The 25,632-nt window shown below is 38.9% G+C and overlaps 1 protein-coding gene across 24 annotated transcripts in view; it reads left to right on the forward strand.

Annotated features, from left to right (window-relative positions):
• Positions 1–25,632, forward strand: part of ABCB26 (transporter associated with antigen processing protein 1) — an 88,672-nt gene that overhangs the window by 60,454 nt on the left and 2,586 nt on the right. For 13 of the 24 annotated variants that reach the window (XR_016058269.1, XR_016058267.1, XR_016058268.1 and 10 more), the window contains 2 exons: positions 23,622–23,678; positions 23,766–23,840. Coding sequence is in view for 8 of the 24 variants with exons in the window: in XM_088870472.1 (XP_088726598.1) it covers positions 23,622–23,678; positions 23,766–23,840 (132 nt within the window). In the remaining 16 variants the exon portion in view is untranslated. Of the gene's footprint in view, positions 1–23,222; positions 23,296–23,621; positions 23,679–23,765; positions 23,841–25,632 lie in introns of those variants that run through there. The other 11 variants (XR_016058264.1, XR_016058262.1, XR_016058265.1 and 8 more) reach the window with 4 other exon arrangements.

Here is a 25,632-nt window from a genome sequence, read left to right on the forward strand (position 1 = left end):
CATAGAATGAGTGTAGTGGAAATGAGGATGTTGAGATGGATGAGTGGCAAAGTAAGAAAGGATAGAATTCGAAATGAATCTATTCGAGAGAATTTAAGCGTGGCACCAATAGGCGATAAAATGAGAGAGAGTAGACTTAGGTGGGTTAGCCATGTGTGGTGCCAACCATGTACAACACCTGTTAGGAAGTGCGAGTTAGTTCAAGTGGAAGGACTGAAAAGAGCAAGGGGTAGGCCCAAAAAGATGTGGTTGGAAGTAGTCCGAAAAGATATGGGGACTTATGGCCTTACTGAGGGTATGGCCTTTATTAGAGTAGAGTAGAGAACCATGATTCATGTGGTCGGCCCTATTTAATTGGGAAAAGTCTAAAATGATGATGATGAAGTGCAGTCCACTTGCCCCAGAAACCGTGATCCACTACTGTATTTTGTTCAACCAAGCAAAGACCCATGACCCACAGTCTCATTTCAGGGGCTCATGATTGACTTGTCAAAGTTGGACAATAAAACAATGGGACCATGATCCGTGAATGTGGATTCCAGTTCCCCTCTTTAAGAGCAAGTCTAGCACTTCTCACCATAGTGTAAAAGGGGCTCTCTCTATGCACAGGTACACATGTCCCTCTATAGGGCTACTTCCAAGTAATACGGCTGTCCTGTGTACATGTCGTGCGGAAGTTTGTTGAGGCTTTCACCCTTGCTTTCATAGGCTTGCAACTACACACAAGAGATCACTCAGTTCTCCTAGCCTACAAACATCATCCCTGGGCATCTCTTCTACTTCAGGAAGGGATTACCCACTGTAAACCCTTCTCGGTAGTGTCACATGCCCGGTAGCAAGGGTTTTGAACATGACCAGGGCCACAAACCGCCCAACTCTTGGTCAGAATACACACACACTCTCACTAAAGTGCATATTTCACTATAATATCCTATTTACAAGCTCTTTAGGCCTTTAAAGGCCACAAAACCCAGCATTTAAATTTTAGTGGCATCTGCAGTTTGTAAAATCCCTTTTCAATTAGAAAAATGCAAGAAAAAATGAAAATTTCTATACTTATTTTTTTGTATTTTCTGATTAAAATATTAAAATTTATGGGATTTTATAAATTGTAAAGGCTCTTAAAAAGAAAGAACCAGAAATGGAAAAGACAAAAAAAGAACAGATACTTGTTTTGTGTTTTTTTCCGCATTTTTGGTTTTGGAAGGGCTTGCTCAATTGTGAGAAGTCCTTAAAAAAGTTAGAATTAAAGAAGAGAAAAAATTCCAAAAATAAAGGACCAAAAGTTTGTTAATGTGTTCATATATTTTTTTGTATCTTGTGAACAATTATTTTGTAACTTTATTTGTTTGTCTTTTAAGTTTTCTTTTTCCCTCCGATTTGTAAGGTCCTTAAATTTAAGAATATAAATTACAGTAAAGAAAACCAAAAGTTCGTTTGCATTTTTTCTAATATTTGGTTTTGAATTTTAAGGTCTTCTACCTACCGTAGGAGCCCTTAATAGATAATATTCCACCTGGATTCTATAATAGGTAAGAATACAACAAGAAAGGGAAAGGAAACAATGGAAAATGAATAAAGATGGTCTAAGAAGGGTGATGACTTTAAACTGTCCCTTTTCCCGTCCCATGCCCGGATTAAAGGGCTGGGTTGTGGTAGGTAGGCAGCCAACGTAAAATTTTACCAAAACTGATTATGAATATTAAACCTACAGTATCTGCTTATGCTAGGGCATTCCTTAGAACCGATACGTTGTATCAGAAAGATGGCCTTTAATAGAGCTTAATGACGGACCGGGATTCGTGTAGCCGACCTCAAATAATTGAGAAAAAGTTATGATGATGATGATGCTGATGAATAAAGAAGTTGATGGTTTAAAGAGAGAAGAGAGAGAAGATGACAAGAAGAGTCATGTGGAGAAGAGAGAGGAGAGGTGGCAGCCTCTTAGGGTTACAATCCACATGAGAGGGAGGCGGCAGCCTCTTAGGGTTATAGTCCACATGCTCCTTTCATCCCTTTCCTGATAATAAGTTATAAAGATGTACAAGATGGCCCCTAACTATGAGATGGGACAAATAGCTCCTTAGAGACTTAAAAATACAAGAGAAATAACCATAGAATTTAACATTGACTACACTCCCCTCATGCTAGTGTGTAGAAATCAATCTTGCCAGCCTACTTAAGATCACTTGTAGTCACGGTTTCCCATCAACCTTGGTAAGAATATCTGCTAGCTGGTCTTTTGTTTTAACATAAGGGATGCAAATTTCTCTAGTAGCAACTCCTTCTCGAATGAAATGTCTATCTACCTCTATATATTGGGTTCTATAATGTTGGATCCGATTGTGAGCTATTCTGGTGGCTGCCTTGTTGTCATAACACAAGGACATTGACCGCCTCATTGGAAAGTCGAGTTCTTGTAAGATAATTTTAAGCTAGGGTATTTTTTTTTGGGTAAGTCAGTGAGGGAGAAGGCCCCCTACCCGTTTTATCATTAATAAAAAAGCAAAGAAAAACAATTAACATACAGCCCTATGGTAGGGGAATTGCGCCAGATCATGTAATAAAAGATAGGAAAGGAAATCTGGTGGTCTATGGCGCCACACAGTAGCACCGCGGCCAGCAACTGCCTTCTTTGCGAGGGCCTCATCAATCATGTTGGCCTCCTGAAAGACATGTGTAATGGGCCATCGATGAGAAAAAAGTCTGGTGCAACAATTGTCTACAATCTTCTTTAGCCTCCATGGAGCACGACATCGATTCTGAATGACATTCACATGTAAGGCCGAGTCACTTTCTATTTGAATTGGAAAGCAATTCCTTTGAATAACCAATTGAACTCCTTCCTCAAGTGCCAAGAATTCAGCATGGTTATTAGAAGCAAAACCAAAATGCTTTGCAAAATCAGCAATAAAACCGCCCGCTCTATTCTTGATAACTCCACCACCACCTGCTAAACCTGGATTTCTCATGGAAACACCATTAATATTGAGCTTGTAATTATGAGCCTCAAGAAAAGACCACGTTATCGGAATAAAGGATTCTGACCTCTGCTGCTGCCAAGTTATCCGAAGATTACCAATGAGGGCCTTTTCTGATAAATGAAAAGACCACTTCTTAACTTCTGCTAGTGCGAAGAGCTAGGGTAACTCACACACGCTATGGGTTATGTTTCTATTCTATGCTTCTGCACTTAACCACTACAATATATTGTTTCTTACTCCTCGAAGTACAAGATTACCTCCAACCAAAGTACAACAGCCTGATCTAGATCTGCAATCTGCAGTAGAAGCTGGTAATATGTGTTTCTAAAAAAGGCCGTAACCCAGTGTTGGTCCCGCTTATGCAGGGTCCGAGAGGGGTGAGATGGAAACAATCATAATCTTTGGCTTTGAATGCACAAAGTGGCTCTCAGGACTCGAACCCACGCTTTTGCGCTGGCCACTTGAGCGTTTTACATTCACACCAAGTGACGGCTCCTATCCAATCTGCCTTTCTATGAGCCCCAATTTGCAAGTGCCCATAGCAAAGAACAATCCTTTACCTAGTGATGATTTTTAAATACCCAAGAACTCTGTTAGCAGCCTCAAGATGAGTAGTTTCATACGCAATGTGTCTACTTCCCAATATGACTATCATATGTACATACCGTGCGATGGTCATGATGAGGATTTGGTCCATATCCCTTTAGGCCTACCAATTGGGCACAAAGGTCACTAAGTCCCTTGGTCTACTACCTTGGGCATCTCTCCTACCTCATCAAGGGGTAACCCTGCAAATCCTTCTTGGTTGTGCTGTATGCCCAGGTCTCATAGGGTTTTAGCACTCAACTTGGCCTAGCTCGTTAAGTCTAGTTTGAGTCTTGGCATCAATATTGCCACAACTTTGACCCCTCTGGACCATACTCCCACTGGAGTTGTTATGCCACCATTATGAAATTTCATTACTTGCTCTTGTAAGGCCTTTAAATGGCTACAAAGTCCCAACAAAGTTGTGGCCTCCGAAAGCGGCGCTGCTCAACTTACATCATCCTCCCTTGGTTAGTGAAAACTCGTCCTTGAGTTCTATTCAGTGGTGAACCTCCTCTGTGCTTGTTCATCAATCCTTTTGAGGTTGGTCTTCATCTAAAATCCATGAAGTCTTTGACTCAACTTTATCTTTCCGTTACCCAGCATGGCTATATGATCCACATTGGGTAGTAATGGTCCTAACATCAAGAACCTTGTGGATTGCCTTGACAGCCTGCTTAGGCAACTTCGCCCTCCATTCTATAGCCTGTCCCCTAGAAAACTTTCCATTTTACTCATAATCAAAGACTTTAAAAATAGGAGGGATTCCGCACCATTGGAAGCGTAATTTGGTGGCATTGGTGGCTATCTTTTAGGGCACTCAATAGTGACTGAACTTCTTATTCTTGAATATTTGATAGATGCTGCTAGGGAAGTGCTCTTGCTGTAGGGACACCACCACCAGTTATATTCCTTAACTCCTCTTCTTGGTGCTGGTCAGCGTCAGCTTTGTACTTGTCGTAGCTCTCTTGAAGCTTCTCTCTTTGCTTATGGACCTCTTGGAGGTGCTTTGCTAGTGCCTCTTCCTCATCACTAGCCTGATCCCTCTTTGGAAATGGATCCATATTATCGCAAATGGGGACCATTAGTGAGTACGCTGCCTTATGGTCTTGGTAGCATTGAATGATGATTCTATTGTAAGCAAACATGGCTTGAGTCGGCTGACTAGGCTTGTCTTTGACAAGTTTGCTTAACAGGTTTCCAAACTTCTATTTACAAACATAGTTACCCGAATCTCTCATCGAAGGGCGCGATTCCTATTCGAAATCATGATTCGGCGATTCCGACTAGGAATCTTCATGGAACCCACTTACTTGAAGTCTAGAATCTCAATTCCTTATTTTTGGAATCTCGATGTCTGCCATAGTTTCAAAAAGCGCTTGGCGGGTCCTAGGCGGCCTTGGGGGTCTAGGCTGCCCAGCGTCTAGGCGAACACCTAGAACCTGGGCGGCCCAGTTGAATCCAAAAACAATTCTACAGTTATATATTGTATAAAATATAAGAATTAGGTATTTAGGGCACATCAGAATTGAAAGTATACTACATGTTAGCACACACTCCATAAGCATAACCATAAGTCGGTCCATAATCCATATCCAATTAAAACTTAAAATTTACCATTCATAGTTCAATCAAAGTTCAAAGTTTAATAATTATTCAACATTCATCATTCATCATCAGAAAAATTAGGGTCAGCTGCATTGGCATCATATTCATCGGAGTCGTCACCCTCCTCAACATACTGGTTGTCTTTCTCTCCCTTCTGAATCTGCCTCTTCTTCCTCATCTTCCTCCTCCACCCTCATTCTCTGTGCAGAAGATCTAGTGGCCCTACGTGGGTTTGCTGATGTCCCTGAAGCATCCATGACCATGTCCCATATTAATCCTTCATGCCCCTCGACCTCATCATCATCAACTAACCACTCCATAGCATTGTCCATATTTTTTGATCTGATGGGGTTTCTCTTATCTCTCTTAGCAAACCTATCCTTTAAGAATCGATTATACTTGACATAGACTAGGTCATTGAGCCTCTTTGATTCAAACCTGTTCCTTCTCTTTATAAGAATCTAACAAAATCAAATGAAACTAATTAAAATCTATGGTTCATGTATTATTAATACAATTATACAAATTACCCTTATGGCCTTACCCCTTCAAAAGTACTCCAATTGCGCTCACAACCGGATGAGGAAGTGGTTAGGTTTAAGATCCTAATGGCCAACTTTTGTAAATTTGGAGAACTACACCCATGTTGTCTCCACCAATTGGTTGCAAAGATATAGAATAAAATCATTATTAAATAATAGAATTATAAAAATGAAATTTGATTTGAACTTGATGAACTTAAGAATATTATTACTACCTGGATTAATTTTGGTCCTTTGCCTCATCGCCATTGGACTCCCAAAGGACTTTAATGAGCACTTGTAATTTATCAGTTCATCAGCGCATGTAATATCCTGGATATCAAGATCAGGGACCAACACATCTACACACTTATTAAATCCAATCATAATTGTGTCATTTGTTTGTATATCCTTGTCAACATAAAAAACAGCTGGGTTCAAATAATAACCAGCTGCATGCAATGGCTGATGTAGCTGCTTATCCCACTTCTCATCAATAATCTACCAAACAGGCTTGTAGTAGTTCTCATCATTATCAAAATTTTGGGCTCTCTCTTTTGCATTTCTCCATAGCCTCATATATATAGCTCATAAAAGGCTTGTCACTATCAACCATACGAAGGACTTTGACAAGAGGAAAAAATACCTTAAGAGTGCCCTTCACCCCTCGCCAAAAAGCCTTAGAAAGGATAATATCTCTCACCTTCTTCCCAACCTGATCCTTGGACCACTTGCATGCTTTCCAGTCATTCGAGGTAAACATCTGCCTCAACTGCACATGTATGCTATTTAGGCATAAGTACCAGATCGCAATTCTCGTGACCCTAGGCCTCACAATGTTTTTCTTCTTTGTAAATCTACGCATCATGCTGATGGTGAGGTGGCCATAAATGAAATTTGTAACTGACTTTGCCTTCTTCACTGCTCCTGATATCCCGGTTAAACCACCAAGAGCCTCAAGCATGAGGTCAATATAATGTGTTGCATATGGTGTCCAAAAGATTCTCGGATAAGCTATGCGCAACAAATCAGCTGCAGCAACATTAGGAGCAGCATTGTCTATGACAACCTGTACAATATGATGCTCCCTAACCTCCTTAATTCCCTTCTCTAAAACTTGGAATATGTATGGGCATCTTGGATATGATTAGAGGCATCAATAGACATCAAAAAAATAATCCCTAAAGGACAATCCACAAGAAAATTCAACTGACTTCTTCTCTTCCTATCACTCCAAGCATCAGTCTTAATAGAAACCCCATACTGAGCCAATGCATCCTTCTTAACTTCTACAGCTTCCTTCGTGACACTCATCGCCTTTTTCAAAAGAGGCTCTGAAAGCTCATATGGAGTTGAGGGTTTCATCCCAGGTGCAAATTGGCCAATTGCCTCTACCGCAGCATAGAAGCTGCTTAAGCGAGCAATATTGTTAGGAATGCTCGCCTCATAAAATCATGTAGCAAGATAATAAGCAGCTTTATCTCTCTCTTTCTTCTTATATTTTCAATGGTGGTTTGCTTCTTTGTTTCTCTCCTGCAACCTCAAGGTCAGGCCGAGGCAAAAAATTATCCATAGGGCCTCTAACTCGAGGCTTCTTACTCCCAGAACCATAAACCAGAAGCAGAAGCAATTACAACTCCCTTTCCCTTTCGCTTTCCCCCTAATAATGGATTGCTCTACTTCTACCTCTTACCCAATCCCATCCTCATCACTATCATCATCATCATAATTGACCTGAACCCCAGACTTAATCTTTGCTATGGAGACAAATCTCTCATCTTTTTTCATTTTTACCATATTCAAAAAATTAGGTATTTCCTCTTTAACAGCATCAAGAGTCTTTTTACATTGGGCGACATCCCCCCTGATATCGGCAAGATGTTTCTTGAACCGGTTTATGCCCTCTTTTGTATCCTTCTTACAAAAATTGCATCTTATACAATTTTTATCATTCGGATCTGGGTTGTAGCCATATTTCCAACCTGGATCACCGCTCCTATTAGATCCCGAAGAAGACATCGCAAAATACTGCTATTTATACAAGCAATAAAAAAAAAAATCACTTACTTTGGGTTTGATTGCTCAATCTCCAAACTTGCACCTCAAAGATGCTTCTAAGGACTCACAATCTTCTAAAACATCAAAAATTAAATCTAATATCAATGGGTGATGTTTTGATCAATTCTCATAATTTTGATAAACCTTTCAATCCTAAAGAAATCACCAAAAAACTTGTTTTTTGGGGGCTCTCTCTCTCTGAAATGGGCACCAATAAGTTTTAGGTTTCAAATGGACCTAAAACCCCCATTTTTGGCCCTTTAATATAAAAAAAAAGGACAAAAAATGCCCCTCACGAAACTGTTTTCCGCCTCTATGTGGGGCGTAGTCCTTGGGCGGCCGCCCTGGTCTGGGCGCTAAGCAGCCGCCTAGGCGGTTTCTTGGGCGCCTAGGCGGGCGCCCATGGACCACCACTTTTTTAGGCCGCCTAGGTCTGGGCGATGCTCCCAGGCCCTCAGATCTGCCTAGGAGGCCGCCCAGGCATTGGGAGGTCCGCTTTTTGGAACACTGATGCCAATAGTTGTAGAATCTTGTTTCCAATATTGACTGATTCTCGATTCCGCTATTGGTGAATCTCGATTCTATGCTTATTGAAACTGGGTTCCACATTTACCAGAATTCTACTACTTCCCCCCCTTTTTTTTCTTTCTGCTTTTTTCACAGAAGTAATGTTTAAAAGTTTTCAAGGCATCAATCTACTCAAGCTTGACACTCAATCTCAAGATACAAGGTGTGGTCATCTTTTTTGGCATAAAATGATGAATAGAAATCAAAGTAGTAGTCCACTTCTCTACTTAATTATTTAAGCATGCATTATATTGGAGAGATTGCATCTCCCAGATGTTAGAAAGAATGTAATACAAATAATGTAAACATGCATGTATGTCATATCGGTCAATGAATGGAATTGAGACGTACTATTTCCTTCTCTGTTCCCTCTCGATTATACAGATGCTCGTATCTTAATTCCATAAATGAAGGAATCTCGATTCTATATTGGTTGATTTCAACTAGGTCAGAAAGAAAATTCCAAAGAGCAAGGATTCTTGATTCCATCTAAGTAGGGATCTCAATTCTATTTTGGTCGGATCTCGATTCCTAAAAATAGGAGTCTTACCATAATTCCTCTTGTATGAACGTCAATTCCAAAAACAGGAATCTGCCAGGCGGCAGCAATTTCATGCTTTCGATTTCTAAATCGATTTGGTTCCCAAATCGCTTCGGGTTACTATGTTTACGACTCACATTGACCATCAATTTCGGATGGTAGGCACCTATACTAGAGTGGGGTGGCCAATTTCTTCAATAGGGTGTGCTACAAAGGGGTCACAAATCACTCGTCACGATCAAAGGTGATAATCTTGGGATCCCCATGTAGTGAACCATCTCTTTGAGGAAACTGATCAGCCACATGCATGGCATCTAGGGTGTTCTTACAAGAAATAGAGTGTTCGAGCATGGATCTACTACAACGAATGTGGAGTCTTAGCCTCTAGCAGCATGTAGAAGTCCTATCGCATTGTCCATACTCATATTAGTCCAAGGCTGGTGGGGATGGGCTGAGGGGTATCCAGTATTCTGAGTTTGACGTGTGGTTAATTGATAGAACCTGAACCTTCTATTGAATCGGCTGATGTCTTGCTTGAGTTGGGGCCGGTAATACTTTTCTTCCACCAGTGCAATCGTCTTATCTTGCCTGAAACCAAGTCCTCTGTTATGCAACTTGGTGATGATTTTGATGTGAAGCAACCCTTTGGAATGCATAGCTGACTCTCATTGAAAAGGAAGCCATCCTGTAACACAATGTCAAGAAGAAATTTTGTTACCTTTCATACATTGGTTAAAGTCTTGGAAAGATAAGGCTCATTAGCTTATAATTGTGGCATGAGCTTGACCCTAACAACTAAAGTTGCAATATTACCTAGTATGTAGTACACCTCCTACTCAAAGCATCAACCACTTTATTTTGGCTACCCAACTTGTGAGGAATAACAGAAGGGAGCTGCTTCAAATAAAAAATTCACTTGGAATAGAGCCGATTCAATTTCTTTTGGGCATTCACTCATGATCTCGGAACAAAATATACTCCTCTGTATGGCATACTGTTGCCAATGGTGTGCACAATAGCATAAAATTTCACATCATTGGTGGAGCACCGAGGCTTAGAATCATTCGACTTCTAGCTGAAGATGGCTATGTGTTTGCCTTCTTGATTGAAGATAACTCCAATACCCTCATGTGAAGCATCAGAACCCAACTGGAAGATCTTCTTGAAGTCCAAGAGCTTCACTACAGGAGTATTGGTCATCTTTTCCTTAACGAGTCTAACGCTCTCTTTGGCTGCTTTATTCCATTCAAGAACTCCTTTCTTCATAAAGTTGCCTATTGGTGCAACATTACTAAATTTTTTGGGGGATTGCCTTCTGAAAGTGGCCAAACCATGAATGCTTCTCATCTTCCCCATAGTTTTTAGTGTTCACCAGTCCACAATTGCTTGTGCCTTGATAATCCTGAAATTGCGAACCTGTCTGTCATAAAGAACACTTTTTTAAAGTTACGAACAACTTATAATTTTGAAATACCTTTAACACTTGCCCCAAGTTGCCTAGCTTCTCAACATCAGTCAAACTGCAAAGAGGAGTACCATCAAAGCACACAACTACAAATTTATCAATAAAGGGACGAAGCACTTGGTTCATCACTCTCATGAAAGTGCTCAGGGCATTAGACAATCCAAGTTACATATCCAGTCACATACAAACCCTTGTTGAGTTTTAAAGGCTGTTCATTCACCTCCAAGGAGAATTGAATATGATCGTACCCACTTTTCAGATCTATTTTTGAGAATATTTTAAAGCCCTCTAACATTTCGAGCATATCATCAAAACGGGAATTGGTAAGCTATACTGTACTGTTATCTTGTGCTGCATCTGCAAAGAACTGTCCTTCTATGTGTTAATAAGGTGGGGACAGCACAAACACTTAAACTTTCTCGATTCAGTCCTTTGTTTGGTAACTTAGTGACCTATCTATGTAATTCCTCATGTTCTTTTGGGCGCATGCGATAGCATGCTTAAATCTTCAACTAATAGTTTAACAGCAATAGATATGCGATTAAGCAGAGAATAATATTTTGTTAGCAATGCATCTTTCCTCACGAAACTGATTCAAAGAAGCTATAATCCATAGTTGTTGGCTACGGGAGCGGGATCGGTTCGAGAATCGCCAAACTGTCCTATAGTGGAAGTTCCCTGGGTTTGGGATCGGCGTCCGGACAATGAACAAAAGAGGGAACAAGATCCTTAGGTTTATGGAAGCGAGATCCCATATCGATGGGTTCGAGGTTTTGACTGGCAGTAATCTAGGCTATACTACACATTAAACGAGGTTGTCAAGTAGAGCTAGTACAGGTTCCCTTGGTTAAGGGATCGAGGTTCCGTTTGTCATAAACGGGGTTCCTCTTGTTCTAATATCGAGATTTTTCAAGTATAGGAATCAAGGTCCTTAGTTGATTGGCCCCAAGGTCCGCAACTACCACTGGTTAAGGGAACGAGTCCAATACCGCAATATGTATGCTATCTTCTAGTTAAAATAAATCTATAGTGCCCCATTTCTATGCATCACATGCTTACATGCTAATTGATAAATGCAAAATACTACTGAACACTTTATTGTATATGTCCATAGTCCATGCTTCAAAATCCAATATGTACATATGAGTGTATGACAACCTCTAATTACATAAATCCATAGTGCCCTATTTCTAGGAATACATGCTACTTGATGCATATATGCTACTTGATGAAATATTAAATACTTTTAAGCACATCACTATATAGTATGTGGTCCATAGTCCAAAATGTAATATGTATGACATCCTATGTTTAAATAAGTGCATCAAATCATATTCTTATGCAACACATGCCTATATGCTTGATAAATCTAAAGAGTATGGACTATTATGCTACTTAGTCCAAAATCTAATGTGTATGACATACCCTATTTAATTAAAGGGTGCGGTTTCTAGAAGGTTGCAACCTTAAACAATCCAATTAAGGTGCACCTCAAAATTTTATCATAACATGTAATTTTGTTGTAAAAAATTCTTAGTATTATCTTAAAATCTATTTTCATACCTAATTAGAAAATTTTAAATTCCAAAAATGGTTAAAATCAAGTAGATCTATAAGTATATGAAAATCTTGAAAATGGACAGTCTAGATAATGTTTTGCAAGATGCACTATTTTCGGGACCCAAAAACTGTTTTTTTTTCATATTCATACATCTCGATGTCGAGATGATCGATTAGAGGGTTTTTTCAACATTAAAACAACATTTTCGAAAGATTTTTGAGGTGCATCTGTGATTCTATATTTTAAGGTTGCAACCTTATATAAACTTTTCCCTTTAATTAAATACATATTACTAAAATTTGATACATTGGGTGCCTATATACTATATACTACTTGATAAATGCTAAAAGTATAGATCACTCTATTAGATAGTCCATAGTATACTTATGTACTCCAAATCCCATTAGAGGTATAACTTTAATAACATAGTCCCTCAGACCACCAAGATATTCCTTACACATAAATCCAAAAAATAATCTACAAGGACATAACTTGGATTTTTTCTATTTAATCAATTACATACTTAGATCACCAACACGTACCCACCCACACCCCCCCCCCCCCCCACCCCAAACTTCCCTATTCCTTACCCAATTCCCCCCCTATTAGTCCTTGGACCCAAAACCAGCCCACACAGCTCCTTCGCCATTAGCTTGTAGTGATCATTCTGGTAAATCTGGTCGCTCCTCCAACACTCCCATGCTACAGGTATGTGCACTTGTGCTCTTTCTTTGTGTATTTCTGTGACTCTTGTGTGCGCATAAGACATAGAGAGTTGAGTGTGTGTGCGTGCAGTAGAGAGAGAGGGAGAGAAAGGGGTGTGTGTGTGTGCAGTAGAGAGTTGTGTGTGTGCACAGTAGAGAGAGAGTTGCGTGCAGTAGAGAGAGGTGTGCACAGGGAGGAGTGAGAGTGAGAGCGAGGGAGAGAGAGTGAGAGTGGAGAGATAGTGACGAGATGAATGCTTATTTTATTGCTTTTCGTATATATTTTATGATTTATGCCATAATCAAGTATTTGGATTGAAACATGAATGTTGCATGTGTTTCGATGCATTGAATTTCTAAGATTTATATGATGAATTTGGATTTAGGATCAGAATATGAATGTTGTGTTGGTTACTTTGTCTTGATTTGACTTTTTATTGGATAATCTTGTATTTGATCAGAGCATGAATACTGAATTTGTTGCTCTGTTATAAAAACTTGCCATTTGCATGAATACTGAATTTGTCGCGCTGTTATAAAACTTGCCACTTATATAAAAGGGGGGGGGGGGAGGAGAGAGAAGTGTAGGAATTGGGAGAGAGAGATGTAAGAATACTGTGGAACTGGATTCATTTGTTTTTGAAAGTAGATTCCATATATATGGAACCCAAAATTATAATATACCAAAACCTTGGACCTGTTTGATGGGAGCGGGAATCTATTTCAAAATAGTACTGGAATCCACTAATAGTTGGAACGTGATCCCCTTTATTTGTGAGCGAGATCCCAAAATTGAAAAACCGGGGTCCCTACGAGATCCTTAGGAGGAACTGTGGGATCGAGGTTCCGGAGCGGGAACGCCACCCTACCCCCATGGTTCCCTTAACTATGCTATAATCTCACCCCCTCTTTCCCGCTTCTCGGATTTAGGCTGGTTTATCTCCTTTAACAAGTACGAGGTAATTGCGATACCATTCTTTCAAAACATGCAAGTACTTATCTCTCATGTTGTTATATAAAGCGATCACTGCTATCGGTGAGCCAATAATATGTGGCATGTATCTGTAGGTAAACATCGTTGGGGTTTGGTCACCTTCAGAGTCCTTGAAACTTGATTCTTTTTGATAAAACGCTGTCTGTTTTCCCCAAGTGATTGTACTCACATGCTGTCTGTTTTCCCCAAGTGATTGCACTCACACTTTCAAATATGGTTGTGGGTGGTTAGTTGGATAAGATTTGGCTTTGAAAAATAAAACTCTGAGTTGATTAGGAGATTGGATGAATCATAGGATTTCTAATGTAGTTAGGAATTAGTGATGGAGAATTCTACTAGATCTAGAAGTACTATGAAGATTCAATGAATAAGGAGAAGAGAACTGGGATATAGGAATATTTAGGGAGAATGGTTATCCTGATGGTTAGTCGAGGGATGGATGGTAAGATTAGCCATCTCATACCATAGATCTTCCAATTTTGGTAGAAGACTTATTCACTTAATTCCAATTCTACCCATCTCGACTTCTATATAAAGTGTACCCCATCCCTTTATGCTTACATAACCACATCTTCCCTTGAGATTTAGAGCACCACGTGTAGGAGACAGAGGGGTGTACCACGAAAATATTATATTAGGGTTTTTGAGAAAGGGTTTTGCAAGATAGAGAGAGGTGGTGCATGAAGTGTTTTTCTGGGCTTGGACTTCTTGCCTTTTGCAAGTGATGTAAGAAAAGAGAGGAGAACCCTGCAATCAAAACCACCTACTCTTAGGAACCTACCCTATACAGATAAGAAAAGAGGTGCTTAGTTTCTTACAAACTGCCATTTGATGCAACCCAGAATACTGCTCTCGAGTATCTAGACAAGAGATATAAGCTTAAAGTTTACAAGAGGAATCACATAAGGGAAAATTATGAGTGTGTCCTTTTATGTATTTTACTTATTCTTTGAGTTATTTTATTCACTTTAAGGGCATAAGGAGTCTTTTTATGTATTTTTTATTCAATTAAAGTCCTTTATAATAAAGGGCCATGATTAGATTAGATGGATGGTCAAGATTAAGTCTTGTTTAGGGTTTTCTTATATAAGGGATGTACTCAACCATAATGGATGATCATGTTATGAACTTTTATTCAAAACCCTAGAGCAGCAAGTGCTCCTTCTTAATCGCTGTTTTTTTGCATTTTCCTATAGTTTTGGATCTTCTCTATCTTTTTCTTTCTAAAACCTGGCTAAATCTACTAGGTCTGCCACTATTCACTGGGAGATCATATGGGGTGTAACAAATCCTAGAAGGTGATTTTAGAGCCATTATTTGGTTATGTGATCTTTGCTTTTTTTCCTATTTTTGGAGTATCAAGTTAGCAATGTTATAAGAACTTTACTGAGAGGTTACTTTGTAAAAGTCACTGGACGCAGTTATAAGACCATTGGAATTATAAGGGTTTTAATGGAAGGTGCTTACTGCAGTGTGCAGAAAAGTTTTATTGTTACAACCTGTAACTCCTAGTCATAGCCTCCCATGTTAATATCAAGAAACTAGTTTTGCTATCCGTTTTCCCTGTTTTTAGCTTTGCTTTTAAGTTAGAAAATCTGCCATGGCCACCAAAGTATCATGGCCGAGTTGCTACCGAGTTGCTAATGATATAGAAGTTCAATGGTTTTAACTATTTCTCATGGAAGGACAAGATCAGATATGTGTTGCCTGAGGAAGGTTTGGCTTACATCCTCACAACACAATACCCCAAAAAACAGTAAAGCAATGCTTCAGAGGCTACAAGGGAAGTCTTTGCCAGTGGGAGAGGGAAAATATCTCCACTAAGCATCTTATATTGGCCTCAAGCAAAATTTCTCCACTAAGCATCTTATATTGGCCTCAATGGCGGATTCATATGCATTGGCGTATGAGACTCTTAGGACTGGATGCGAGATACATGAATAGATGGGGCCCGACTTGATACACCTTCTCTAACATAAAGATTCCTTGCAAGTAAGAAGTTTTCTGATCTCAAGATGCAAGAGGGAAGCAAGGTTGTTGAGCACATGTTCCAAACCTTGGTTCCCTACATGGAAAAGTCCAGGCTTCAAGTGGAGGAGACTATTCAAGTGCTGAATCTAATGAACTTTTTTTATTTTGTGGGATGCATTCGTAGGATTCTCTCAGCCCTTTGGAATGAACCATAGTTGTTGGAGGTGGAAGCAGGTTCGTGAGCGGGAGCAATTTGGGAAACGCCAAACTGCTATTAGCTGGAAGCTCCCTAGGTTAGGCATCTGTACTTATGTCAAGTTAAGGAGCTCGATCCTAGGATACCTGGGAACAAGATCTCATGTCTTTGGGATTGAGGTTTTGACTAGGAGGGATCTAAGCTCCAGTATACATAAAACGAGATCAATTGATAATATATGATAAAAGTAGGATCAAGTTAATGCCCGTTCAATCCATTATCGTACACCTAGCTTTTTACCAGTGCCATAATTTGAATACTCCAATTTACTACAAGAATACAATTTAATAATGTTATAAATTGGCTTACTATGTATAAAACTATAGTTTTTTAATACCATACTTTTAGTAAATGCCACTATGTGATATGCATCACTGAAAGGTTTAAAAAAATGTTGGTCAGCCCTTAGGTGCTTGGGGGGTCTAGGGCGCCCTGCGCCTGGGCGGCCATTGAGAACTTCAGAGGTGCGAGATATATACATATATGCATATATGTGCTGTCGAAATCCATATATATTCTTATATATGTGTTAACTATATATTCCTTATGCATTTATATGTATTCTGACTAACGCTTTTTTACAAATACATGTGTGTGAATGTTGAATCACTGAAAATTTTGCTCCCTTGAATACTTAAAATAGTGGAAAAAAACACTGGTACATAGTATATTAATTCATACTATAGTTGTTGGAAATGCTTGTGATTTCAAATCGTTTTAGGAATCGGAATCGCGTGTATACGATGATTACTAATCTTGGAATTGTTGTCCCTACAATTCAAATCATCAAATCGTGATTTGCACTATATCGGAATTGCGATCCAATAAAATAGGAATTATGTTTCCTATTTGTAAGAATCGGTATCCCATCATGTTGGAATCGAGTTTCATACCATTCTGGAATCGCACATGATCCCACTTCGTTCAGTGGCGTTTGGTATCGCGATCTGATGGATTGGAATCGTGATTCCAAAATTTCTGGAATCATTGTCCTATCGACTTGGAATCGAGATTCTCACCCTTCAGGAATCGATGTTCTCCCCATTCAGGAATCGGTGTGAGAGAAGTATTAAGAAAATATTTAAATTTTATCATTATTTACAAGATTCAATTTTGGTTTACATATATTTAGTCCAATTGCCAATGGCAACCTTGTTGTGATGTCTATGTCATCAATCCCATATAATGGACTCGGTCTACCAACAACCCTTCGCATACCAAGAGCCCTGGATTTGGTCTATGGCATCCAACTAGTGAGAACAAGGGCGAGCTCCCTCTATCTCCTTCCCTAGAATTATAAAATAAGTAAATGAAATAGAAATTGTCCTTCTTTATTAAATGTGGTTTTGAAAATTGAGTTATTCAATTTTAATTCAATTTTTGATATTTAAAGATTCATTCAACGTAAAACACCATAGGGTATCTTAGTACCCATCATATATCGAACAATATTACATTAGTACCCACAATATTTACCGAGAACTATTTTCAAATATTCCCGAAATTTAATACTTGATCGGAACTATTGTTCAATGCATTTGCGAACCACAGTTTTTAATGATGTAGATTTGCTTCCAAACAACATGGATTCGCAATTCCTAAATAATTGAAATCAACATCTCGCACACATAGAATCGCATTGTTGTGTTGTTAAGAATCACAAATTCTGCGATATGGAATCTTGATTCCAGGCTTCCAGGAATCTAGATTCATAAACGAAATTGATTCGTGTTTCTAGAAACTTGGAAGCGTGATTCTTTTCTTCCAGAATCAAGTTTCGTCCTAGGAAATGCCGAATCGAGATTCCGAACTGGAATTGCGACCTTAGTGGGCTATTCGAGGACTATAGTCCATACACCATACTCTATCGTCCATTCTTCATACAGTCATACTCATGTACTCCCAATCTTCAATGAGACTAAAGGACCAATACAAAATGATGTTTTACAAAAGATGTACGAATGGAAAGAAAGAGATCTTTAATTATTCAATGTTTTTTGATGTTTTATCCAAAATGTTTCAGTTGTCGAACAAGCTCAAAATCATCCCAAAGTCTTCTAAGAACCTTATTTGGATCCTAAAAGCAGCAAGATACGGTAAGGTTTTGGATGATTCTCTAAAGTTCTCAAAATTTTCTCACTTTAAAAAATCGCAAAATCCTTCAATTTTGGGTGTTTCTAGGGCATAGGAAGAGGTTAACTTTGGACGTTTAGAAGACCCCCTTTTCATGGGTCAAAATGACCCAAAATGGAGATTTGTATGTAAGTTCTTGGGCACCTGCCCAGGACTGGGCGTTGTACGCTTGCTCAAGTGCTTGCCTAGCTCGCCTAGGCGGGTGCCCAGGAACTTCCACCTAGGTCTAGGCGGGCGGCCTATGGCCTCGTAGGCACCTTGGTGATCGCTTAGGCACTGGGTGGGCCATTTTTTGAAACAATGCGCCATTGTTTAACATATTTTAAAGGGAATAATAATATAGTTCCTCTCCAGGAATCCTACAAGCATGTAGACCGAGATCCCATTTTATAGGGAGCAAGATCCCTATTTCTGTAAACCCAATTCCCTCTAAGATCCCTTAGAGTAGCCGTGGGATCGAGTTCCTAAGGTGGGACCATGGTCTTGCCCCCAAGGTTCCTGCAACTATGGACTGAACTTCAATGAGATGAGCTCATCAACATCCTCCAATCAAAGGAGGAAAGGCGGAGCGCGAAAGGAGGAACAAATCCTGCCAACGTCATCCTCATGTCTGTAACTATGCCCATTCACAAAGTTCTCGGTCTAAGAGGAAGAAAGGTTCTCAAGATATTAAGAATAATCAAAAGACGTCTAAGATAGAGAATAAAACAAATGGCAAATCCTTCTCGCCCATGAAATGTTGGATATGGTGATATCCAAAAATCACCCAACATAAGGAAATCCCATATTATGTGGGATTGGGATTGATATTGATAAGTTTTTTAAAGGAAATAGAAATTCAAAAGGATTACGACTCTTGGATATATCTATTGGTTTTTGAGAAATATATGATATCTATGAGACTTTTCCTATTTAGACTGGACTCCTAACCTTATACATATGGGATGAAAGATGAAAGAATAGATGTACCCTATTTGGGTCACCATATGGGAAAGGTGGCTTCCTCTAGAGAGAGAGGCAAGGGCCTCCTGTGCATGAGACGCCAGGCCTGCCCTAAGAGAGAAGAGAGCTTCATATGGAGAGAAAAGCTACTATGGTGCCTTCAGAGGTTGAGAGGCTGATTTCTTATAGAGAAGCTGTTCCACGTAAATCAGTGTTCTTGTGGCGTGTGTGTTTCATGCTTTATTTCTCGTATTATGGCTCGCACTCTCGCCTATTTTGTTTCTTGCTGGATAAATACATGTTCTTGGTGGGATGCAATTTTTGGAATTTCTGTTTCCTCATCTAAGAGGGGTATTAATCCTAACAATAAGGACAATTTTTTAATAAAACCAAATGTTTAAAATGTGGAAAACTTGGAAACGTTAAGAGGTGGGAGGAAGCTATTGAGAATGTTCAAGTTAAGAGCAAGGTGTTCGCTTGTGTGTGCTCCCAATCGATGGCAGTAGTCACAAAGGACATATCTTGGGGCTTAGACTCTAGGTCCAGATCTCATGCGGCGAACAGTAAGGAACAATATCGGTCGTTCAAACCTATAGCACCGGGTGAGCGACATGTTTACATGGGAGCTAAACAAAAAGCTGCAGTGCCCAGAGAAGAAGGCTATGTTCTTAGTCTTGCTTACGACACCTCTTTGGTGCTCAATGACACCTTGTTTGCTTTTGAGACAAGGAAGAATCCTCTATCAGTCCCTAAGATATCGAGTTGTCAAACATTGGTTTATTACAATGTTTATGGTGAGAAAGTTAAACATAGGTTTAGTTTTCATGAGGGCATGCTAGTTATGTTTAGGTCATCAAACAACGTATTTGATGAGGTTGCTTTAAATGAGATGAAATCCGTATTTTCTTTTGAGGTGACTCGTAAGAATGGTGAAGTCCGTTTTTTCTTAATAAAGATCCCTTCAAATCAGGATCATACCTCCATATTTTTTGTGGGTTCGCAACCCCCCTTCTATAGGGGTCAAGATCCTTTTTAGTCAAGGTTAGAGATCCCTATGAGATAGGGGTCATCCCTTGATAGGGAAGTGAGCTCTGGCTCTGGGATCATGGAAGTAAAATTTATCATCATGCCAAACTGACTCCTTATATGTTGTTCTCATGGTAAAAGTAACTAGATAATGGTGAGGGTGATTTCATTACTTCGCTTGGACCATGAAATCTTGTGTGGATGAGGATGCTTCTTACCCCTTCAACTTGAGCTTGTCCGCCATCTCTTGCAACACCATATTGCTGCAGCTCCCATTTGTCAGTGATAGTAGTGCAAACCTTACCTATGCTATGCATCTAGTGTGGAAGATAATTTTTCGCAGCTAGGGTTCTCCCACCACCTTTGGGGCTGAAAGTATGTCTGATTACAAGAAATTCACCCTCAAATGGGGGTAGATTGAGCTTGAATCCTTTCGGGGTTCATCATAGATAGGACCCAGCTCAATAACTCCTTCATAATACTCATCCACATCATAGAGATGAGTTCCGGCCTGCCTTTTAGGGTGTAACAGGAGTGACGCCTAGTTTCTTCACACTTAAAAACTTGGGACAGCAGTGCCTTTTCATGCCTTTGCCCTATTTACCAGGTCGAGGATTTGGGTTAGCCACATCTTGCTGCCTTGAAGTAGCTGTGCGTCTTTTGAGGGCTGAAGAGAAATCTTGATATGGGAGCGCAAGACAAACTCTTCCTCACTTTTGTTCGAATTTTAACGCGATTTGGTGGGCATCATCAAGGCTGTATCCTTGATGTAAAGTCAATTCATCTTGAATGTGAATATTCAGGCCACTTTCATAACATGTGACAAGCTGATAATCATTGTCATGGATCTCACTGCGGCCCACCAACAAGTAGAATTCATTTATATGCTTGCACACACTTCTCCTTTTGTCGCGTGATGAAACCTTAGGTACAAGTCTTGGGCGTAGTTAGATGGGCGAACTTCTGTTGGAAGCATGATTTCATCTTCCTCTAGGTTGCCATCTTCTCTTTCTGTGTTTAAACACGACTAGCCTGTACCTGTTGCTACAGATTAGGACAAATGAACCTTCAATTGGATACCACAAATTTAACCTTCTTTTCTTTCATAATCCTTTCAACTTGGAAAAAACCTCTATAATGGTTCCAATTTATGAGTTCATATGTTCACTTATAACCTAAGAACTCGGGCCCACTTCCGTGAATACCATGATCTGCCCCTTCAAGAGCATGAAATAACGGATCCTCAAACACATCGAGATATCTCTATCTTGGTTGTGATAAATTTTAGCTTCCTCTAGTGAATTTTATTAATCAAGGTCATGCGTGATTGAACCTTGTCCAGAGTGGTTCAATGCACTTCACGCTCCAATTCCTGGAATCGTCTCATTAAATTATTGAAATCCTCCTGTCTAGGACCAACTCCACCATTGACCATGGCTTCCTTGAGCTCCTCTAGCAGTCATCGCAGTCATTTGCAAGTATCAGGGTGCCCTAGGAACGATCATGCTCTGATAACAGATGATGAAGAAAGAAACAATATAAATAATTATAATGACCTGATAACTTTTCTGAAAACAAAAGGGAAATTTAAAAGCCAATTTTAAATAGATTGAACTAGGAGTCACAAAAGCAAATACAGTGCAGAAATTGGGGAAAAGTTTGGACTCAGATTTCGGGCCTTTAAAAGCATTTGTCGGCAAAATTCGGTGGGAAAAACTGGTGTAGTAGGCTTTGATATAATAGAGCTTTCCGATACTTTCAAAACGATAGGTCATGATAGCGAATCCGAATTATGAGTGAAAAGTCATAGCCTCTGGAAGGTACAATGCTTAAAACCGCCTATATCCTGGTTTTGGTCTGTAGAGCTCTGCAGTACCTTCGAAATGAGTGATCATAATGGCGAACCAGAGTTATGAGTGAACTGCAGCTTCTGGAAAGTGCGGTGTTCAAAATTGCCTTCATCAGCAGCCTCACTTGGTGAACTCCAAAGACTGCAATACTCTCAGATCCCCCTGCTTTAGGTGGAGCTGGTATGTGGGTCTGCAGTCCGAATCTTGTAAATGCTTAGTAAAAAGACCTCCTTTTGAAATGGCCTGAGCTATCTTCTCGTCATATCCATTGCTCATCCCCCCCTATTGGCAGAAGTATTTCCTTCAGTATCCCATGAGAGATGAGCTGTAGTCCAACTTGTCATCCTTAAGACCCTTGCTAAAATGGGTAAAACGACAACTATGTTGTTCATCCTCTTGAAACATGCTGTCACTAGAGCCTCACTTTATGTTGTTTATATAGAAAACAGAATATTATTATTTTTAGTAGCATATGAAACATGATGCTTTGTTGGATGACAAGTATGTGAAATTTAGTGATTTTTCTTATCCCAATTATTGTACTTGAGGATGATTCTTCTAATCATGTTGGATTTGTATATTGTTCTCGTACTAGGTTGCCTGCGGCAACTAATTGTTCTGGTCTATTAATAAAAAAGGAAATATTCTTTACTTTTTGTTGTCATTGGATTAAAATATTAGTACGAGGTTTGAGATTTTTAATCAGAAGATTATTGGTCCAGATTCAACTGTGTTAATTAGACTTGATGAGATGTCGATTACATTGTTCATGTAGGAATCTGTCGGAGATAGAGCCCATTGGTTACATCAGAGTAGAGGATTCTGAGGCCACTGAATGTGGGCCACCTATTCTAAGTTACTTGTTGCTGGCCACCTATACTAAGTTACTTGTTGGCCTAATAAATGAATCCAACTCTCAATGAATAACAAGTAAAAGACAATTGGAGATGATGTATATCTGCAAGGAACTCAAAGTATATATTGACATTGACTGGCCAATCATTAACACTTTCATAGATCATGCTCTCATGAATACTAATACGGATGTGTCCTGTGTCTTATTGGACCAAAAACATAAAAATAAAAGTTTGGATATGACCAACATTAAATGAGAGTGAGAGAGAGAGAGAGAGAGAGAGAGAGAGAGAGAGAGAGAGAACCTGTATCAACCGCTGGTAAAAGTGATGTAGTGGAATAAGCTCTAGATCTCAAAGTGCAGTAACATATCCCATTGTTCGTCGATCATCTTCATCTATTGACTGTAATTATACTCCATTTTAATCTTATGCCGCTAGTCTATTGTGATTGACCCAACTGTCAATGCTTAATTACCTTAGAAACATTGTGGTGGGAGCCTCTGTCCTGATGTGATATTCCTATCTGAATAATGCTGTCCGCATTTCCTTGAAGTCTAATTAGCACAGTTTATTCATATTCTTTTTTTATTACTTGCAAGGTCCACCTAACAACATACCGTTAGTTCATTTGCTTTCTTTTGGGGAGAATACTTGCCAGGAAGATCATGTAATGTAAGTTGTTCCTTCTAATGACTGGGGAAAATGATATTTTTATCAGTGACACGAACCTAGTACCTTTCCACACACACACTCACAGACTCACATACCTATATGCTGTTCAAGGTACCCTTTTGAATTGTTTATGGAATCTTTATTTAATCTTCTCCTCTTCCTGCATTGGTTCAATAATGGGCTCATTTGATTATGTACACTTACACGTGCATGCAGTTAAACTCTAGAACCACCTATTGTTGCTTTGGTATTGATTTTTGAATATTTTCTTCTAAAATTTATATTTCTATCAAATAAAAACGACACTAATGTATGAATTTAAACAGGTACCTGCTTTGCGGCATGTAAACTTATCGATATATCCAAAAGAGGTGGTTGCAATTGTAAGAAGCAGATTACCTCATCTTTTCACATTCCCCTATATTTTTTTTTCTTAAATAGAATGATTACCTGATCTTTGCATTGATCAGGTTGGACTTAGTGGTAGTGGGAAAAGTACTTTAGTTAATTTGCTGCTTCGGCTGTATGAACCTACAAGTGGTCAGGTATGCATCATCCAATGTCACATATCCCACACAGATCTGAGGGTAAATAAGAATAAGAAAACGACAATGTTAGAAATGAACCCCTGTGGTTGTTTAAAATGTTTGTCATTGATTGAAGTTGATTAGTATGCTAATAACAACAGTTCATGTTTCACTTATGTGTGAATTAGCTGTCTAAAAGGTTTAGCTGATGTCATTTAACCCACCGCATGATGTCAAGACTGGTTGGTTTGAACCGGGAATCGGTGAACCAGTGCCTTGTCCAGTCCGGTCACCCCCTTAACCAGTCGGTCCTTTGAACCAGTTTGCATTTACCAGTCCTCTGGTCCATGATCAAACCTGCTGGTCATGACCGGGTGAAAAAGACACTTTTGTCTTTTTATGCTTTTTCCTTTTGATCACAATAAATTTTCTTTTTGGGCAGAGGGTGTGTTCATCCTTATGTGTTTCTATAGGGGGTTTATTGTTAAATTTCAAATTTCAACATTAGGGTTAGAAAACAGTTTTAGGGAGAGGCTTTTCAACTCTTTCTCTCACACACACACACACATAAACACAACCAAAAGAAGCATGAGTTTTGTGGCTATCCAGACCCTTTTCCAATCACAATCTGACAAACAACACCAAAGTAAGATTGTCTTATTTAATTTAATTTTATTTTTTTGTTATGGATTAAGAGAAGGCTAAAGTTTTTGAAAAACTTTCCCATTTTTCGGCTTAGGAAATTGGGGATTTATCAAAAAATATAGTTTTTTTTCTTTTTCTTTGTTTTCCAAACATTTTCGGTTTTGATTTTGGATTCTTTTGAAGGACTTTTAAAATTGGTAAAATGCCTTAAAAAGTAAAATCGAAATTGCCAAAACAAAGAAGAAACTAGTTTTGTTCATTTTTTAATATTCTTTTTCATTTTAGTTTTACTTTGGTGTTGTAAACCCTTTAACAAAAACAAAACAGGATGTAAAAAGAAAGGAAATATTGAAAGTTATTTTTGTGATTCTTAATGGCTTTTCCAAATTGTAATAGTCCTTATTTGAGAAACAGAAAATGAAAAAAAAATTAAAAAGCAGAAGTTTTTTTGCACTTTTTTTTGGTTTTGAGTTTTATGGGTGCTTTTATAAATTGTAAAATCCTTTAAACTTTAGGAACCGAAATTACAAAAAACAAAAAAGAAGTATAAAAACAAAATTTATTTCTTTGGGTCTTTAATAATTTTATCTATCTTTTGGATTTTTCATATTGTTCCATAATTTTAAAGTTTTTTAAATTAGTTTTGACTGATGAACCAGTCTGACCGGACCGTTGCTCTCATCAAGGACCGATTGGTTTGGTCCTACCAACATTGTGCCACAATACAAAATGTGTGGTGTCTTGTTATATTGTTCTCTATTGCAATGATAGTTATTTATTTTACTATGGATGTTGTGTAGGTTTTTTAAACTTGAACTAGGTGTATGGATTAGTCACAGGCTGGACCGATTTGGATTGTCGATCTGGGGAGTTTTGTACCAATTCTCTGGTGTGGGAATCGGTCCAAGAAAATTATAATGATATTTTTTATTTTGAAAAATAAAAGAATATAGAGGTAGTAAAATCTAAATTTAAATGGGTGGGAACTTGGCGATTTTGTTTGACAGAATCATTGATTGAAAAATCGCCAATCCACATTGGTCATATTTGATCCGGATTGGGAATCATCCATGGTTGTGTGCCGAACTTTGGTCGGAATTGACGATTTGGCCTAACCAGTTGTGCCTGGGGGAAGCGAAAAAAATGCTTAATAATTATTTTAGTT

The sequence above is a fragment of the Amborella trichopoda genome, chromosome 6 (assembly GCF_054954075.1).
Source record: "Amborella trichopoda isolate Santa Cruz 75 chromosome 6, AtrichopodaSantaCruz75HAP2 v2.0, whole genome shotgun sequence".
In the NCBI taxonomy this organism is placed as follows: Eukaryota; Viridiplantae; Streptophyta; class Magnoliopsida; order Amborellales; family Amborellaceae; genus Amborella; species Amborella trichopoda.